We start from the raw sequence: 20,244 nt of genomic DNA on the forward strand, positions 1-20,244 counted from the left end.
ATGAAATTGAGAATTTTACCCGCGAAACGATAACTCACCGGTGAAAACACGATTTTTGAGGGAGTGTTTTAGTAAGAGTAATCACTATCAATGAATAGTAGTTAGGTTAAAAAAGTAATATTTTTCATACTTATAGTAGTGCTCAAAGTTATATTGTGTGGTGGGTGGCATTTTGTATAACATGTGCCTCATATATGTTAAATTATTTTTTTACCATTACAGGTTAATATTTTTTACCAATATACATCATATATAAAAGTAAATTATATACTTTAAAATAATACAATATTAGTAACATCATGTGTGCAGTATTTCACACCGCAATGTCTATTTATCCTTGAAGTAGACTGGTTTGTGTAAACAAACAATAAGTCAGAAGATATAAATATAATTATTCTTTTATATTATTTTTCTTTATTATATTAATATATTAATCGAATGTATGTATTGTTCAATTTATTAAAATAATTATATGTGATTACCTTTTAAAAAAAAAAAAAACTCAACAACTTGACCTAATTGTTGCCAACCTTCCACATTATTTATGTGAAAGAGAACTTGTCATGGAACCTGTCTTATCTAGGAGTGTCAATGAGTCAAGCTCGATCTTGGCGAGCTCGAGCTCGACTCTTACATGATGAGCTCGAGCTTGGTAATTTTTTTATTTTTTTATTAGTTATTTATTATCATTATTAGATTAAATCATGGGATCGAATCATCAAATTTTTATATAAATTTATAAGTAATAAAATAGATTGCATAATATATACTATGTTATAAATATACCAAAATATAGTATGCAATTTCAATTTATTGTTATAAATATAAACTACTAATTAGTTTAGTAGTAATATAATTAAAATATACCAAAAAAAATATTCATACTGAACAATTTAAAAATTACAGAAAAATATCCATTATCTGAAATAATGCTATCGAAATACATTAAAATATTTTTATAGTTAGATTAATATATGTTCATAATTTGCAATAAATTTATATATTATAAATGTTAGCTTTATTTATTATTATTATTATTAGATTAAATCATGGGATCGAATCACCAAATTTTTATATAAATTTATAAGTAATAAAATAGATTGCACAATTTATACTATGTTACAAATTTACTAAAATATAGTATAAAATTTTAATTTATTGTTATAAATATAAACTACTAATTAGTTTAGTAATAATATAATTAGTAAAATATACCAAAAAAAATATTCATACTGAACAATTTAAAAATTGTAGAAAAGTATCCATTATCTAAAATAATGCAATTGAAATACATAAAAATATTTTATAGTTGAGATTAATATATGTTCACAATTTATAATAAATTTATATATTTATAAATATTAGTATTAAGTGCTCACCGAAAGCCCTCAAATAACTGTTGGATTTAACGTTTGCGCCTTGGGGATTGATGTTAGTACATCCCCAGTGATACTTGGATGATTCATTCTTTGGAAATATATCTTTGCCTATCAAAATTATGACAAAAAAGAAGCTAATGAAGCAACGGAAAGGTCTTGAAAAATACTTGGATGATTCAAAATGCTTGAAAAGTAAGAAGCTAAAGAAGCTAATCACCAACCTGAGAGTTGTAGTAGCAATACTTTTTGAGGGTTCTGTTAACATTTACCTAAGCACAACTTGCGGAAATTAATTCTGCGGATCTAATTTCATGTCCAAACAAGCTTATAATTTTTTTATTGGAATAAAGCATTATGTAAACCTAACAGTGAAATGAAAATTATGTCTAAAAATATTTTCAAAATTATACTGAAAATTTTTAAAAAATGTCCTATAATTTTTTTATATATCCTAATGAAAAAGAATTAAAATATTACCAATCAAAATAATAATAACATCGAGTGATGTTATAAATACAACACCATCAGTTTGCAGTTATAATAATAATAAAAAAAACCTTACACTCACGTCACCAGACACATAGAAAGTCTCTAAAAAATATTATAAACATCAGTTGAAAATAAATAATTCAAGCATCATTCCATATTTACTCAGTTCTTGCATAAATTGAGATCCCATTATCTAGGATGTTACTTAATTCTTGCATGAAAGACTTTGTTGATCACAACATCCAGTTATTTTCTTGTATACATTTTTGTTTCATCCAATGGGAGCAAAACAAAGGCTTGTGGAAATTTTCCATCTCATTTGGAGTGATGACGAATAACAGTATGGGTCTGATTAGCTTTTCGATAAGTTCCTCACAGTATGGACAATTTAAGTTCCTCTTTATTTGTGATGCAGGTCGCAAGATAGAGATCGAATCGTCGAATTTGGATACCCTCAGATTGGATCATTGAACCCTTTTCGAGCATTTTAAAAGTGGATCCTAAGAAAAAAAAAATACTTTAGGCCCTCCGATACTTAAGTTAGAAAAGTGGGGTTGAATTCGTCCTTTTATCTGTCTGGTGGAGTTTGCATTATGGAAAAGCAAAAAAAAAGGATTATAAAATGATAAATTTTCAAAGCGTATAACTACAAATTAATATTAAAGGGTTTTGATAAAACAACACAAAATAACTAAATTTTGAACTAATTCAAAATTTCACGAAACTTGAACCAAAAGTAAACAATGCTTTGATTAAGCAAAGAGAGCTTTCATCATCCAGCCGTATTGTATAACAAGTGTGAAACTTTTATTGAGCAATGCTTTGATTACCAAAGAGATAATGGCATAAGCATAATCCACAAAGTATCAGCTTTCTGCACAAGACTTGATATGGATACCCTCTTAGGAAAAGACTCAAAATTCCATGTCTTCTGCCCTCCTATTTTCATATATCCTGTCCATGCCTTTTCATGCCTTTTCCAAGGCACACTTATTCAGTTTTCCAAGTAAAGTGGGTTGCATGATTACCTGGACCCTGGATAACCAAATTCTTGCATAGCAGAAATCAGTTTTGGGTTTCATCTACTAATCGGTTCTCGGGAAGTGCTTGCAGAGCTGGTCTTGGTAATGCTTTTTCGTTGCCACTGTCATTTTTGGTTGACTTCTTGGTGATCTCTAGCTTTTCCTTCAACATCTTGGACAGCTTTCTCACACTCAACTCATTCAAATTGTCGGCATTCTCAATAGCGTTTTCAGCTGTCTTTACTCTGTCTTTCACAAGAACCAATTTACTGCCACTACCAATGTTCTCTTTGTTATCTGTGAAAGCAGTCACCATTTTCATTGTTGCAGTTGCGTTGCTTGCAGAATTTTTACTCGGCGTCAAACAGGTTGGTTGACTGATGAGCTGTGAATCTAACTCTGCAGCAAAGCCGAGTGGAACACCTTTTGCACCCGGTTCATCACCTAGTTGCTTGCATGGTGAATCCTTTACAGCAGAAAGTGCATAATTCACCTCCACTCCACCATCAGACCGCACCAGATCAGCAGCAACCTTTGTGCTTTCGTCATGCTGAAGAATTTCAATTTTATCAGCCTCCTCGTTAAGTTGTACAGAGATAGCCAAATGATCAATGAAATCGGCTTCTGTAACATCCTCCAGCATTTTTCTAGTTGACACTTCTTCTGTAGTTTGTTGCAATCTGAGTTCTGTGAATTTCTCCAAGGTCACATCTAAATTGTGGACAGCAGCCTTGTCTTGAGGTCCTATCTCTTTCTCACCATTCAGTTCTTCTGTGTTTTCAACTGTAACTTCAATCTCAGATGTACAAACATCATAAGATCCTGCACAAGAATTTTTATATGTAAACAAGATAGTAATAGATCATTTGGCTCATAAAAATTACAAAGACAGACCAAGGAACACACACACTTTCACTTTCATTAACTTCAGCTTGTGTCTCAAAATCAATACCTGTTTCCTCATTTTCCACATCACTATTCTCCTTCACCTCTGGCTTAGGACCATCTGCCTCAAAGTGCAGGCCTGGTGCCACTTCGATCTCTTGAACCATTGATATAACCTGTTCTTCAGCTGAAACAACTTCTGATTTATCTTTCTCCTGAGAACTCTCATCTGCAGTTGTGCTTGCATCGGTACCTGCAAATTGAAAACTTAGAGGGTCATACAACAAGCAATATAGTATTAAACATGTAAACATCACTCGTGATTTAATGCATTTTATAAGTCCCTGAAAGAACAGATACCAGTAATTTCTGATACTTCATCAGAATCATTCGGGCCTTCTTTCAAAGTCATATCCTCATCTTCACCAGCATCTTTAGTAAGCAATTCCTTCTTGAAATGCTCAGACCCTTCATTTTCCGCCACATTCAACTTCTCCACATTCTTCTCCGCCAACCTAACTGACCGTCGTGTGCTATACACTTTCTGAACCGCACTCTCTTCCTTCACCCTTCTTCTTCGGCTAGTAACTCCCATTGGAGCAGGAGTTATTGAAACATCTTTCTTTTCCTCCTCTACACATTCCATCAACTGGGAATCCATTTTCCGACAGGCCGAGGCCATCTGACTCTTCTTTCTATTAGTTTGCGCCACCAATGCTGGAGTTTCGGTCACATCATCCTGTGATTCATCAGCATCTTTAACTAGGGTCTTGCAAGCCGTACGCCGAGTCCTAGTCATTGGCTTCACAGATTCAGGCTCTTCTTTTGCAACATTTCTCCGGCGTGTGCTTCTGCCACCAGTTGGAGGCACATAGGGAGACATTACCTCGCATCTCACTGGTGATTCAGTGGATGATTGTGCAGTTTCAGATTGAGACAGCTGCGTCAATTCTTCAATTCCTTCAACCTGCCAACCACAAATCACAATAATTTTCTCGAAATAAGGAATAATACAAAGTGAAAAAAATATTTAAAAAAAAAAACAGAGCAGTAACAGAGACAGAAGACAACATTTAAGTAAGAATGTAAAACCCTGAATCCGTCCATGTATAAATGCCTGGTTAAGCTCAAAACCTCAAACAAAATTTTCAGAAAAATAAACATAATTCCAGATATAATTTCAATACATGCCAGTTAAAAGAATTAATTTAATCAGATTAAGTTAAGCAGTTAAAGGCCAGAAACCTGAACAAAGCACTGGAAAATCCGGAACAAATTCTTAGGGCAAGATTATATTACAAAATACAAGACAAATCAAACAGGAAAACAAGAAACTGAGCGCTCTCAAAATTTGAATAATGGATAAATAAACTTACGAGCTGGAGAGCTTTCAGAGCGTCGGCCATGGCAGCATTGGTCATGTTTGCAGGAATTTTGTTCTTCTTGCAGAGAGCTTGCAATTCTCTCCTTGTAAGTTTCTGGAAATCCATTGCTCCGGAATTGGGGACTTCAGATTACCGTTTTCTTCTTGTTTGGGGAGAGGGGAGGGGGATGGGAGGGGGAGGAGCAGGGGTTTCTTGTAATGCGAAGTGAAAGTACCATATATATATATATATATACCCACACGAAATATGACCGTTGGGCTTTTGAAATTTGCATCCCAACGGCTCTTTCCTGGGAATGTTACCGTTGCAAATCACACACACACACACTCGCCGCCAGAAGCATCAGGAAATTGAATTCGTATATAAACCCAATTCGACCGATTTATTCGTATCAATCAGCAACCCAATCATCTCCTATCGTTTCTCTCTAGTTTATTCGTTTTTAGTGTTACTTGTTCTATTGTTTATCCTTACTTTAATTAAATTCAATCTTCAACTGTTCTATACTAATTACTTATTTTTGCAGGCTTCTGTTACACTGTTTTGTTTTTGTTTTTGCAGCGCATTTGATTTCTGTCTGTTTTAGTATGTTGAAATAGTTGATCTTGAATCTGCTTCATAATAATATCAGGAGTTAGACATTACTGATTACCCTGAGATAGGGGTGGCAGATGAGTCGAGCCGGCTCAACTTTGAGCTCGAGCTCGCGGGTGAATATTTTTTATTTTTTTTATATATATTTTTATTTTTGAATTATTTATTTATTTAATTTTATATTTAATATTTGATCAGTTCTATAATCAAAATTGACCATATATTATAATTATTAATCTATATCATATATTTTATTTTAGATAATAATGAATTATGGTACTTTTATCTATACATTAAATCTTTATACTAAAATAAATTTAATCAACAACTTAGTAAATTATAATATTTTTTATAATTAAAATTATTGTTTAATATTATATATAGAACTTTATGTTATATTTTAATATATATTTGTATTACGTTAATATTTTTTAAATTGACAAGTAAGTGACTTATAATTTTTTATTATTTATAAATTTATGTCAAAATTTAGTAATTCCTATAAATTAATCTAAAAATCATAATAATAATAATAATAATAACAACAACATAATAATAATAATGATAATAATGATGGTTGAACAATTCTAATTATTATTTTATTATATATATAATGAGATTAAAAAGTTTAATCAATAATTACGATATCTTAAATTTCGAGCACCTGATTCATACGAAATTTAAATATATACAAGACTGTGTCCATTAGATCATATCAGACGGTATGATTTAAAATCACATGGCGTAATTTAACGATACACCGTTTTGAATGATTATATTTATGTTCTGAGTACGATATCTCGACATCCGTATATCCAATAAGTCTAAAATTTTACCAAATATATTTTTTTGTAAGTTTTATCATATCTAACGGTTTGATCTGAATTTTGATGGTCCGATTAACCCATGTTGTTCAACAATGTAAGATGATAGTTACATTAATGTTATACTAACATTTATAAATATATAAATTTTGCAGATTGTGAACATATATTAATTTCAACTATATCTATGTAAATTTTTATAATTCAATCTCATGATTTAAAATAATAATAATAATAATGATGATGATGATGGTTGAACAATTATAATTATTATTTTATTATATATATAATGAGATTAAAAAGTTTAAGCAATAATTAAGATATTTTAAAATTCAGACACCTGATTTATACGAAATTTAAATATATACAAGACTGTGTCTATTAGATCATATCAAGCGGTATGATTTAAAATTACATGGCTTGATTCAACGATACACCGTCTTGAATGATTACTCTTATGTGCGAGTACGATATCTCGACATCCGTATATCCAATAAGTCTAAAATTTTACGAAATATATTATTTTGTAAGTTTTATCATATCTAACGATCTGATCTGAATTTTGATGTCCCGATTAACCCATATTGTTCAATAATATAAGATGATAGTTATATCAATGTTATACTAACATTTATAAATATATAAATTTTGCAGATTGTGAACATATATTAATTTCAACTATATCTATGTAAAAATTTTATGATTTGATCTCATAATTTTAAATAATAATAATAATAATATAATAATAATAATAATAATAATAATAATAATAATTATAATAATAATACCAAAAGTCAAAAACCCCTCTCTCTTTCTTCCCTATCGTTTCTTCTTCCTCTTTCTTCCTCTCTCTCTCTCTCTCTTCTCTCTCTCTCTCTCTCTCCATTTTTTCCCCTCTTATTTCTTCCCCATCGTTTCTTCTTCCTTTTTCTTTCTCTCTTTCTCTTTCTCTTTCTACCTCCGTTCTTTCCCCTCTCTTATTTCTTCCCCAAATATCTTAGAACCCTAGCCCCCAAATTCACGGCAACAAGAAAAGCTCGTCGGCGGCGACGAGGTAATCCTCTCTGTTGACACAAGGTTGCTTTTGCAATTGACTGGTGCAGAATATCCTAAAAATCTTATCTTACAAACTAAAGTTATAGAAATTTCACAAACTAAAAATATTTGGAATGGCTTTTGCCAATATCACCAACGAAAAGTCTGTTTTTGCTGTTCTGTTGTTGCTTGTTGCTGTTCTGTTGTTGCTTGTTGCTGCTGTTTGTCGCTCGCGTTCGAGCTCGAGCTCGAGCTCGAGAATAGAGTGTCGAGCTCGAGCTCGAGCTCAACCTCAGCGAGCTCGTCGAGCTCGAGCTTGAAGTTACAGAGTCGAGCTCGAGCTCGACAAAAATGGTCGAGCTCGACTCGTTGCCAGGCCTACCCTGAGATTCCAAATATGGATTATAGTGTTAAATTTGTGTGCTCATTGTGTGATTCTATATAAAAGGACTCAATAACATTTATATACTCTGCCTGGTCCACAGTTGGATCGGTTCATACCAAACAGATCGGCAATGGATTTCGACTATGCACATTACATGCTTACAGATGGGAAGAAAGGTAAGGAAAATCCAGCTGTGGGCTCTTCTCCATCCAGAAAGGCATACAGGAAGCAGCTTGCGGAAACTTTTAACATGAACAGGACCCGGATTTTGGCTTTCAAGAATAAGCCACCGACCCCAGTGGAGGCCATTCCAAATGAGTTCTCATCAGCTGCTCATCAAGTCAAATCTGCCAAACCCCGTCGGCACATCCCCCAGGTTGGTGCTAAATATGAATACGTTTTGTGTGCAAATAAAAAGCCATGGTGGTTATATAGTTGGAGCTGCTGATCCTCAACTTGACTACATCGTTGTGTGCAAAACGAGCCGCTAATAATGAGGAAAAAATCATGGTATATATATTGAGAAAGATGCAACCCGCTCGCTATGATATGGGATATATGTAAAACAACTACATATAAAAAAATAATTAATAAAGTACATTCTTGTAAGTAGAAATGAAGCAAAAAATTTCTTATATGACGTGGTGTAATGCACATGCCATTTGTGCAATTCTATATGATTTTTAATAATAAAATATTATTTATATAGAATACAATAATATTTAATTATATTCATGTAAAATAATACTGATATTTATAATAATATATATAAATTTTTATATCTTTCTTTTTCATCACCCCCCTCCCCCTCATGACCGTCTCCAGTCTCCCCTTCCACTCCCTTTTTCTCCCACTGACACCGCCCCCTCCGCCACCTCCACCTCCCTCTTGCCCGGCCGCTCCCTCTCTCCATCTCCTCCTTGGTCCCCACCTCCCCGACTCCCCAATCCCTTCACCTCCCTTGCTCACCAATCCCCCTCCCACGATCTTTGTCCATAGATTGAAATTAATATCTAAATAGTACTTACATAATGATACAAATCATTTTTAATTAATAATAAAAATAAATGTGCGTAATCCACACGAGGCATGGGGGATGTTTTTGCATCATTTTGAAAATTATGACCATAAATACTTTTAAGTATTTTTTATAATATAGGGACAAATTATATTTAACTCTCTCTCTATATATATTTATTATGGCTGCTAATTCTTTCTCTATATAAAGTTCCTGCCAGAATGAAATGAATTTTGAGACATAAACATTTGCTGCAAAATTTGAGTTATATAAGAATGAAGGGTAGCATTTCTAGGACAACCGATTGTGGAGTGACAATTTTAGGCAATTTAAGTCAAAAGTCCGTGGGAATATAAATGTAGCCTGGATGATGGTTGCTTGATTTTGTTTATATTAATATAGAATAAAATGCAAATTATCCCCTGTATTATACGAAATGAGTAAATTAACCTCTTTGTGAAAAAAAATAGTAAAATATCCCCTTGTGAACAGAAAAATAGAACAATTAGATCCCTTACACGTCTTTTTCTTTAATTTTTCATTTTTTTAATTTTTAATTATAAAAATTATATTTATAACCTTATTTAATAAATTTACGGCTCAAATTATGATTTATTTCTATTGGTGGTTAATATTTAAACAAATATATAAATTTAAATAATATAGATGAATAAATATAAAATAACAGTTCTTAGTAGTTATTTATAATAATAGTTGAGATTATTAATGTATTAGATGATCATTACGTTTTATATGCATCCATAGTGTTTATATATTCGATAAAAGCCATAACAATTTTTGTATAATTCACTGGGAAAATATATCATAATTAAATGGATTGTATAGAGAAAATGTTCCAGAACATAATCTAATGTTACATTTGGACGAAAAGATTACGATCCAAACAAGAATGTGAGAGAATGATTTCAAACGACTTATTAAATATATTTGAAATTTATCATAATACTACAAAATAAAATTCAAAATAAAAATTTAAATATTTAAATTCTCTGTAATTTAAAATTACTCAAACAAAATTTAAAATTTGTAACTCCAAATTATCAATTCAAAAAGCATAAAAATTCTTTAAAAGTGATCAAGATTATAAATTCTCGAGTACTTTTTTTTTTTTTTGAGAAAATTCTCGAGTAGATTAAATGACCTAAAAAAACTCCCCCATAAAGTTGAGGCCTTTTTTTCTCCAGTACAAAGATGGGCCTAATGTTTATGAATATGTTGTGGTTTTGTAGCAAAGTCCTTTGAGGAAACCCTGTGACATGCGATAAAGATCGGCCCAACAAGAATGTAATTACTTCATAAAATATAAAGGAATAGCATTAATCATGTATAAAGAACGTTTAGGTATTCAGAGACAACCAGTGGATCCGCTTTCCTTCTGGATATGGTGGGTTTCTTTCGTCTTTCAGACAAGATTTGAAGAGGAAAGTTTCAATAAATGCTAATATATCATACTCCTTTTGCAGAGCTTGAGTCTGAGTATTTGCAGTAATTACTGGAGTTTCAGGGTCAGCAGTACTCCAAGAGCTTGTATCTCCCAGGTGGGTTCCTGGAGAAGTGTAATGTTTTTATCAGCTCAGTTGATTATACTTAAACCTTTTGCTTTTTAATTCAGATGTTTCTTGGTACCAACAAAAGCTAGCCCAAGAATAGGAAACAGAATTATGTGCTCACTTGGATTCTGTTTGAATTTCGGTGGGTGTTTAAAGATGACTCTTGGCAATATGTAGTTTAATTCGCCCAGTTTATCTTTTGGAGTGATCAAGAATTGGTGGGTTGTTAGTTTGCTATCAGTGCAAGTAGTTTGCGGAACGTTGGTTGTGCAGGTTAATTTCACTAATCATTGCTACTAAGAGAATAGAGTGAACCTGGTAGAGATGATATGGTTGAGTCTAACTCTCACTTGAAGCGATTGAACTATTGGAACCATTGAATAGATGAATGATCGGTTTTCATATTTCATTCAAATTGATGCATGTCACTAAGCCTAGGAAGAGTTATTTCAGTACACTGTTTATGTGGGTGCATCTTGCGAATAACTGATTGGTTACCAATTATGTTGGATAAGATTCAATTATGTGAAAGATGTTTATCCTTTTATGTATTTTGCAGGAGAGACTTCAAGTAGCACAAGGGGAGAAGCAAGAACAGAAGGGACAGAGTGGAATTTTAGAATTTGAAACCGACAATATTATCAGGAATGACAATCAGAAGGTCAAGTTCTGCAGATCACCTCCTTTGGTTAGTGCATTAAAAGCGTCAGCTGAAGAAGATGCAGCCAGTTTTCACTTCCCAGGACATAACAGAGGACAAGCTGCTCCGTCATCCTTAACACAGCTGATTGGTGAAAGACCATTTCTGCATGACTTACCAGAACTTCCGGAGCTTGACAATCTCTTTGCTCCCGAGGGACCTATTTTAGAAGCACAAAAACAGGCAGCGGAACTTTTTGGAGCATCAGAGACATGGTTTCTTGTTGGGGGCAGTACATGTGGAGTCCAGGCAGCAATAATGGCAACTTGTTTGCCTGGAGATACTCTCATTCTTCCACGAAATTCTCATATCTCTGCAGTATCTGCCATGGTATTATCTGGTGCAGCACCCAAGTATATCTTTCCGGAGTATGACCCTAGATGGGACATTGCCGCAGGGATCACTCCTTCACAGGCAAGTATAATGGTTTTTGTGAATCACATCTTTGGTTCTTTTAGTTGTTTCAGTTACAGTTTGTATTTAGTTTAACATAATGATTTGTTTGTCCCAAGAATATATGATGGTCATGTTCACTTTGAACGAATGCTTGGTATTATTATTTCTAAGCTATTTAAATGTCTTTTGCACTTATGGAGGCCTATGTACCAAGATAGCCTGGTAAAAAGTTGCAAAGTTACTGGATCAAGAATCCAACTCAAAGAGTTATGATAATCAACATTAGGTCTCTTTTATGTTTGGTTGAGAATATTGTTTTTTCCATCAATTGTTAAATTGATAATAATCTGAATGGAAGAATCTTGTAAAGACTTCTTTGAGTAGGGTTAACTTGGAAAAATCATATAACCATTTTAAAATATAATAAAGTTTACTAGTATTTGTATATCTTCAATCATCTTACAAGTGAACATGGACTTAGAGAATTATTTGCTCTAAAATCTCCAGATTGCTGTTATAACAGGTAGCGGAAGCAATCAAGGAACTAGAGATGGAAGGTCGTAAACCAGCTGCGGTTTTGGTCATTTCACCTAGTTATCATGGTATATGTAGTGATATCAATGGAATTTCAAAACTGTGTCACAATAATAAGATCCCCGTAATTGTCGATGAGGCTCATGGGGCTCACTTTGGCTTCCACCCGCGGTTGCCGAGCTCAGCTCTTGCTCAAGGGGCTGATCTTGTCGTGCAATCGACCCACAAAGTGCTATGCTCTCTCACACAGTCATCAATGCTGCATGTCTCTGGTAATATTGTAGACAGGGAGAGGATTTGCAGATGCCTTCAAACACTTCAAAGCAGTAGCCCGAGTTATTTGTTGTTGGCATCATTGGATGCTGCTAGAGCCCAACTAAGTGATAACCATGGAACTATTTTCAACAAAGCAATTGACTTAGCTGTGGAAGCAAAAAGTGTGATTGATAAAATTCCTGGAATCACACTCATTGGCGTTCCGAACTTTCCCAAGTTTCCTGCTTTTGATCCTTTGCGAGTAACTGTTGGTGTGTTGCACCTTGGTATTTCAGGCTTTGAAGCTGATAACATCTTATACAGGGATTTCGGTGTAGTTTCCGAACTTGTTGGAACTCAATCTATTACATTTGCATTTAACCTTGGCACAAAGAGAGAGCATGTTTTAAGACTTATCTCAGGATTGAATTATCTCTCAGCAACTTTAATGCCCACTGATGGCTCAGTAATTAAATCGGTTGATGTCGCGAATTTACCTGTCTTTGATGATATCAACATGGTTTTGAGTCCTAGAGATGCCTTTTTTGCACATAAAAGAAAAGTGAGCATCGATGAAAGTCTTGGTGAAATATGTGGAGAGCTTATATGTCCTTATCCACCAGGGATTCCAGTGCTGATACCGGGTGAAGCTATCACTGAACAAGCACTGCAATACCTGTTGCATGTTAAAAGCAAGGGTGCCACTATCAGCGGAGCTGCCGATCGTTTCCTCTCGTCTCTTGTTGTATGTGATGTCTAATAAATTTTTACACCTAAGAATGAAGAAACATTCTTGTGGAAGGATGTAAATTCTGAAGAAATGTTGATTGTTCAGGACTTGGAGTTACTAGCTTGCGATGTGGATTGATGAAGCTTAATTCAGTCATATGTACAGCAATTAGCCAAGTGTAGATTCTGTGCTAGATAGAATGTAATGAAACTTATACTGGAAGCAAGATAGGGCTAAGAGTTAGTTGTTTCTTGTAAGGTATAATGTTCCTGAATATATTTTTCTGAATCTAAATTGTGACCACTGGAACAAAAGCAGTAAAATGCTTTGGTTCTGAGATAAGAAACGTTTGATCTTCATAGTTGTTCCATGCAGACGCTTCTTGTTGTAGTAGTTGACGTGCTCTTTCAAAGTAGTTGCACTGTATCTTGATGGATTATCTTCAGAGGAGGGTTCCTCGATTGCCCGTACAGCTCCCTGAATTAATTTAGGTTGCTTCTAAAGAAACCTGGGACTGAAACTCTTTGAACTGACGTTGTTTGCTATATAAACTCTATGTTCAGCACTAATAAGTAAACCTGTCATTTGGTACAAGCTGCAAGGAAAAAACAAAGATACGTTGTGCCTCTCATTTTCAGTACATTGAAAAGGTCATATCAAATGTTGAAAGGCATTGTGATTTCCAAGTATACTGAGATGAAAATGCTTGAACCATGAAAGCACACTGGCAAAGCGGTGATCCAGATGCTCGGTGCTTCTGACATGCATGCAAGCCAGGGTCAATCTTCTTGACAGCATCCCATATGCCTAGTCGGACTCCAAGTCTTGTTTTATGAGGAATACATTTGTTGGTGATGGGAAGGCAACACCTCAGAAGCAATCAATCGTTCTTTGTATACACCGAGAGGAAAAAACCATTTTAGCAACTAGCATGACCAGCCAAAGCCAGTTATCCTTAAAAGTTTGTCGGCGTGATAGCACATCATCCCATTTTAACCAAAAGAAATCTGTCACCATTAATCAAAAGACTGCATCGTAGAGTTTGTCCATTTTGGTTTCAAAGTTGACAAACCCTAAGTCATTAATTATGTGAGGGAGAAGAGTGTTGTAGTTGATAAAAGCAAGTGTGATGGGATGAATTGATCCCCAAGCGCACCTGATGTCTGTTAACTATACATGTTCTTTTTGGCGCGATCAGCATGGCATCAGTTTGAGCCTACTGACATCTTATACGTGGTTGTGATAACTATTCACACGTGTTCATGTTTAAGATGATATGGCAATTGATTCTTGGTTTTTCTCCTAAGTGGAAGTTGATAACATTGTTGACATTGCAGATATTTATCAAAATGTTCTTTGTAGGTGGCATATTCATCATCCGTGTATTACTTGGCAGCTGACTCACATCCATGTGTTACACCGTGTCATAAGACATGATAGATTAACATCACCAGTTTGGACGTGCTCATGTTGGCTAAGTCCTACACAGCACATAACATGACATCTGCTTAGCTTGCTCAATTCATAAGACATATGACATGGCAACTGACTCAATCTATCCATCTTTCATGACAACGACTCGTATGTTACCTAGCAGCTGACTCCTTACTAGGGTCTTACATGTCATTTGATACATTTTCATTATTCAGCAACGCACACTACGTGGCATCTGATCCACGACAGTAGCTTCCCTGGCTGTTGATTTTTATGCTAAGTCATCATCAGCCCTGTACACGAGTGTCCTGGTAGACGACTCATCAGATCGTGCAAGATGGCAGATGATATACAATTGATTTAGTCTGACATGGCATATGACTTGTCATTTGATGTACAACTTCATTCTACCAACTGAGGCTGTTGAGTCATGATGCTTGTTTATGTGGGTTGTGGTTTAGTTTCTGATTCATCAACATCATCCTATATGCCCACATGCCAAGTGATGCGGCTAATGCATCATCAACTTTGTAGTTGAGTTGTCAGATGATTCATCGTGGGTCCTATAAGGCACATGACTGGGCAGACGACTTATCTCCCTCGTCCAACAAGTCGTACAATTTGGCAGCTAAGTCATCTTTATACTACATAGCTGCTGAGATGTATAGTTACTCAATTAACTCTGCTATCATGGCTACTCAGCTGGCGGATAACTCATCGACGTTCTACATGGTTGTCCGTTGGCAACTAGCTCATCTCCCATGTCTTGCGCCACATGCACATGGCATATGACTCATCCCAGCGTCCAACAGGCGGCCATACGTGGCAGTTGATTCATTCTCACATACTACATGGTCCATTATGCGATTGCTAACTCAACTGATTTTCCAACATGGCAATTGATTCTCTATTGAGTCATACGGGAGGCCAACATGGCGTGTCACCTAGCGACTGATTCATCCACATGGTCCAACACAAACATTGGCAAGGTAGATGATTCCAAAAACTGTCACACATGTCACATGATGTGTATTTGACTTGTCTCGCATGTCTTGCATGGCTTGATTTGGCAGACAGACTCTCTGCATGTGTCGCAATTCAAATGACGTTAGTGCACTGACAATTCCTAATTTCTGAACCCCTACTTCACCATGAGATATGTGCTTTCAAGAGTGATTCTTGGACAATACTTGCATAGTGTTTGGATTCATTTTCTGAGTGTTTCGTTGTGTTTTGTGGAGATAGAAAGAGAAAAATAAAGATAAATAAATGTGTTAGAGATAATATATATGTTTGAATTTATTTTTGGAGATAATTTAAAATAAATCTTATATATTTAATGTTGTATTTTGGGAGATAAAATTACTATTGATAGTCAAAGCATTGTCAAATCATATCTTTTTATATATATCTATGTATATGTGTGTGTATATATATGTATGTATTTATGCTAAAACAATTAAAAATATATAAATACGGTGTTTTTAAATGATGGCAAACATTTGGTATGTTCTTACTTGTCTCGAAAATAATTTGAAAATAAAAACAAACATAGTGTTGTATTTTTGTCAACTTTCTCATCACTACATTATTTCTCTTTTAAAATTTTTCATGACTCAATGATATCTCAGTTTAATTGTTAAAACTGATATCCCATGAATAAATTTACGATTAGAATTTGAGTTCCACCAACATATGGATATTTCTCATCACTACATTATTTCTATTTTATAATTTATTTTAGAATATTCATTTATATCCCTGATTTACGGTCTATTTACATAAACCACCTCTATATTTTGTATAACTAAAAACATCTACTCATAACAGTGGAAAATCAAGGTTGGTGTTGACATTTAATTTTTCAGAAAAATGCATAGGATATGTAAGGTGATGTTGATATTTCTTGTGAGTGTATGCAAGTTTGTATATTGATGTGGTCGAGGTTTTTACGAATGGATGAAATTGGAAATTTTACCACGACACGACAACTCACCAGGTGAAAACATGTTTTCGAAGAATTTTTTTTAGTAAGAGTGGTCACTATCAATGAATAGTAGTTAGGTTAAAAAAAAAAATATTTTTGGTATTTATAGTAGTGTTGGAAGTTATATTGTGTGGTGGATTGCATTTGTTTAATATGTGCCTCATATATGTTAAATTACTTTTTTACCTTTGCAGGCTAATATTTTTTTACCAATATTACATCATACAGCCCCCCACACTCGGATGGAATATTCACTAGTCGGTGTAATATTTTGTGCGAGGGTAAACAATCGAGAAAATGTATTAAGCCTAATAAATGAGAATGGGTGGGTGGGAGCTATTAATTGTCCTCCACCCACTCACTTCCTTATATTTCTCTCCTTTCACTTGCATTCCCTCCATTTGCACTTCTAACTCCCAACTTCATTTTTTCTCCACAATGGCTAGCAAAGGTAACTCTCTCTTCCTTAGTTAATTTTGTTTCTTCTTCATTTGGTATTTTTGCTTTGTATTTTGCTTCTTTGGTTGAAATGTAGAGTGGGGAGGGTGATTGTGAAAATGACCGTGAGTTAGATGGCCGATAGACAAAGTCATACCCGACGAAAGGGGGGCACGACAAAGGTGGGGGAGGCGAGGCTTCGAGGTAGAGGGGGCCCGCCCCCCTCCAGCTCGAGGCTCTGGGGGGTGAAGTTCCCCTCCCAACTTGCGATCGTGCCTCAGGTGGTTCCGTACCGGGGGTCGATAGAGGGGAAGTTGTGGGGATTCTAGAAAGTTATTTGCCTGATCATATTGCCGCGATTATGAGTTTGCCTAAGTGTCATTCTTTTGACTCAGGTGAGAATTTTTAGAGGATATGTCTGATTTTGAGTTGAACTCAATGGGGTCTAGACGTAGCGAATAATTTGATGAAATACCATCTAGCAGTGAAGATGGGGACGCTTATAATTAGCGATGTGAGAGTGACGATGAGGTCGTTAGTGAGGAAGAGGAAACTGAAAGTGAGGGGGAAGAGGTTGAAAGTGACAGTGAGGAGGCCGAAGGTCACCGAGGTGTCCACCCGACCGAGTGTAGTTGTGGCGTTGGGAGTTGATGGGAGGTGTCAGGCCGTTCCTTGTTGTCGCATTCCACGTTGTCGCACGGTGGATCTCGGTACTTGTGACAAACTATAAAGCAGCTTGCCATCATTCGCGTAACTTTTAGGGTGCATTCCGCACATAAGTTTATTCTTCCCCCTCGGGATCGGAAGATTAAAGATCCTCCAGCTGGGTGTTTCACTGTTTATGCCACTTATTTCCATAGCGAATTTTCTATTCTTTCTCATCTCTTACTTGTCAAGGTAATTCGGAGTTATGGTATTTGTGTAAGCCAACTTACGCCAAATTCATTTATGTGTTTTGAGGGTTGGCGACGTCGTCTTTTAGAGTTGAGGTTTCCATTAACTCTAGAGAGCTTTCACGCTTTATGGATTGTCCACTGCGTGGCGGAGGTGTCTGCTTCTTCTAATGACTGGCGTTATTTTTACTTCAATTCACAAAAAGCTTGTAGGTTTTTAGACGGGTTTGTTTCCTCTAAGGGTCCTTGGAAGGAAAAATTTTTTACGTTAGAGATGATGGTTAGGGTTTAGTCTCGGAGTGGAGTAGCTCGCACTTCAAGATTACTCACCGTAAGGAATTTGGAAAACTGCATCAGGGGTTTATGGCGGCAGGGCTGTTTAGCCGAATGATAGACATTGTTCATTATTTCCCCTCTAGTATTCACTTGTAATTGTCATACAGTGTTTAAATTGTTCCGCTATATCTTTCTGGGATGAGTTTGCCTTACTATGCAAGTATTTTGATTCGGTGTTGCCTCAAGGGATGATTTTGCTTGAGTCTAGGAGTTGGATCTCTGTCAACTTCACTTAAGGAGGGCAAAATTCTCCGGGGTCAACGCCGCTGGGGGTTGATCTTAGTGGACTTTCAGTTAGGGGTCCCGGGCCAATTGGTACCTCAAGGGGGCCTCTCGAAAATCCATAGATCTCCCTTATCAAAGTACTTTTCAACTATAGCGGAAAAATTAACTTAATTACTTGGGCGTGAATTACAAGAGTTTCACAAGGGGTTGACGGGGAGGAAATAAAACGTTCCACTTTTAATTTGCCCCATATTACAAAACAAAGCCAAAAAGTGAACTTTACTACGTAGAGAACAATTTTACCTACCCAGAGAACTTAAGAGTAAAACTTCTTGAGATTTGCGACGTTCCACGTGCGAGTAATGTTCTTTCCATCGAGCTGTTGCAACTTGTACGCTCCTGCATTCACAACCTCTATTACCTTGTAAGGGTCTTTCCACTTTGGATCCAACTTCCCAACGGGACCCGAAGCCTCGGCTTTCCGAATCACCAGGTCTCCCACTTGAAAACTTCTTGGCCTGACTCTTGCGTTGTATACTTTAGCTATTCTGGTTCTATACATAGCGGCCCAGATTGCGGCTCTTTCTTTCTGGCCTCTTCAATAAAGCTAGGTTTATCCTCAATCCTTGCTCGTTAGAGTTCGGGTTGTAATATTTCACTCGCCAACTGAGTTCTCCTATTTCTACCGGCACCATGGCTCTGTCCCATAAGATAGGTTGAATGGGGATTCTCCCGTAGGAGTCCTTGGCGTTGTTTGATACGCCCATAAAATGCTAGGGAGCTTATCCACCCATGCCCCCTTGCACCAGTCCTTAAGTTTATTCCCCGAAAACTGAGTCCCATTGTTAGATATTAGGGCGCGGGGATGCCAAAATGGCATATGATGTTCATCCACAGGAACTTGATCACTTCTTTCTTTGATATCTGGCTAACAGCTCGGCCTCTACCTACTTTGTAAAATAGTCCACCTCGACGATCAAAAACTTTCTTTGTCCTGTAGCTTACGGAAAAGGCCCGACTAGATCCAAAAGGGTAGGGACTTTCAAGGGGCTGCATTAGCGCTGCCGGCTGGTGATTAATGTTTGCATGTTCTTGGCATGCCCGACATCGCCTTACCAACTCATGTGTGTTGGCTAAAAGAATCCCTGCCTGAGGGCTTTCCCAACTAAGGTTTTTCATCCCAGGTGGTTTCCGCAAATTCCCTCATGTATCTCTCTTAGGTCATAATTCCCTTCTTCAGGACTTAGACATTTTAAGAGGGGTTGCGAGAAACCACATTTGAATAAGTCTCCATCTATCATGACGAAGCGGGATGCTTTTCTTCTCAAGGTTGTCGCCTCCTTTTGGTTCTCTGGTACAGTCTCATCTATTAGGAATCTGACAATCTCTACTTTCCAACTAGAGGGTATTAGGTCCTCACACATAATCTCCTCTTGCTTCTCTGTCGCGGCTCTTTCCAACTAGAGAAAAGTGACTCTTCTGCTTCGAATGACTGCCATCGAGCTTGCTAACTTGGCTAGTTGGTCGGCCACGGCATTATTTGTTCTCGACACCTGAACAATAGAGGCTTCTTCAAACTTTTCAAGTAAATTTTTTGCTTTCAAAGAATCTTTGGCCATTTTTTCCTCTCGTGTCTCAAAGGATCCCTGGATCTAGTTAACCACCAATTGTGAGTCGCTATAGATAACAATCTTTTTCACCTCGATAGCTAAAGTTAACTTGCCTTCTG

At 35.9% G+C, this 20,244-nt stretch overlaps 2 protein-coding genes across 3 annotated transcripts; one reads left to right on the forward strand and one right to left on the reverse strand.

Annotated features, from left to right (window-relative positions):
• Positions 1-2,494: 2,494 nt before the first annotated feature.
• Positions 2,495-5,365, reverse strand: LOC110011266 (uncharacterized). Its single transcript, XM_020693889.2, has 4 exons — positions 5,152-5,365; positions 4,136-4,742; positions 3,843-4,028; positions 2,495-3,712 (listed from the first exon to the last, which is right to left on the reverse strand). Exons 1-4 carry the CDS (start codon positions 5,263-5,265, stop codon positions 2,934-2,936), a joined length of 1,686 nt encoding a protein of 561 aa, XP_020549548.2. The 5' UTR covers positions 5,266-5,365; the 3' UTR covers positions 2,495-2,933.
• Positions 5,366-7,394: 2,029 nt separating this feature from the next.
• On the forward strand, positions 7,395-13,561 carry LOC105161631 (uncharacterized). 2 transcript variants are annotated; one of them, XM_088880225.1, is made up of 5 exons: positions 7,395-7,632; positions 8,099-8,374; positions 10,501-10,575; positions 11,147-11,705; positions 12,211-13,561. In XM_088880225.1, exons 2-5 carry the CDS (start codon positions 8,129-8,131, stop codon positions 13,230-13,232), a joined length of 1,902 nt encoding a protein of 633 aa, XP_088736351.1. In that variant the 5' UTR covers positions 7,395-7,632; positions 8,099-8,128; the 3' UTR covers positions 13,233-13,561. The 2 variants fall into 2 exon arrangements, with proteins under 2 accessions (XP_088736351.1, XP_088736352.1); XM_088880226.1 differs by lacking the exon at positions 7,395-7,632 and adding an exon at positions 10,267-10,421 and having other exon boundaries at positions 8,233-8,374.
• Positions 13,562-20,244: the final 6,683 nt, after the last annotated feature.

Source organism: Sesamum indicum, linkage group LG5, assembly GCF_026168435.1.
Source record: "Sesamum indicum cultivar Baizhima isolate 11 linkage group LG5, ASM2616843v1, whole genome shotgun sequence".
NCBI classification, from domain to species: domain Eukaryota; kingdom Viridiplantae; phylum Streptophyta; class Magnoliopsida; order Lamiales; family Pedaliaceae; genus Sesamum; species Sesamum indicum.

What these genes read in the sequence shown, in the direction of transcription:
- LOC110011266 (XM_020693889.2), bottom strand. Translation starts at nt 5,265, where the DNA reads ATGGATTTCCAGAAACTTACAAGGAGAGAATTGCAAGCTCTCTGCAAG. An exon ending in CTCTGAAAGCTCTCCAGCTC is followed by an intron (nt 4,743 to 5,151) that starts GTAAGTTTATTT and finishes TGTGGTTGGCAG; the next exon opens with GTTGAAGGAATTGAAGAATT. An exon ending in TGAAGTATCAGAAATTACTG is followed by an intron (nt 4,029 to 4,135) that starts GTATCTGTTCTT and finishes TTCAATTTGCAG; the next exon opens with GTACCGATGCAAGCACAACT.
- LOC105161631 (XM_088880225.1), top strand. Translation starts at nt 8,129, where the DNA reads ATGGATTTCGACTATGCACATTACATGCTTACAGATGGGAAGAAAGGT. An exon ending in CCCGTCGGCACATCCCCCAG is followed by an intron (nt 8,375 to 10,500) that starts GTTGGTGCTAAA and finishes CTCCTTTTGCAG; the next exon opens with AGCTTGAGTCTGAGTATTTG. An exon ending in CAAGAGCTTGTATCTCCCAG is followed by an intron (nt 10,576 to 11,146) that starts GTGGGTTCCTGG and finishes TGTATTTTGCAG; the next exon opens with GAGAGACTTCAAGTAGCACA.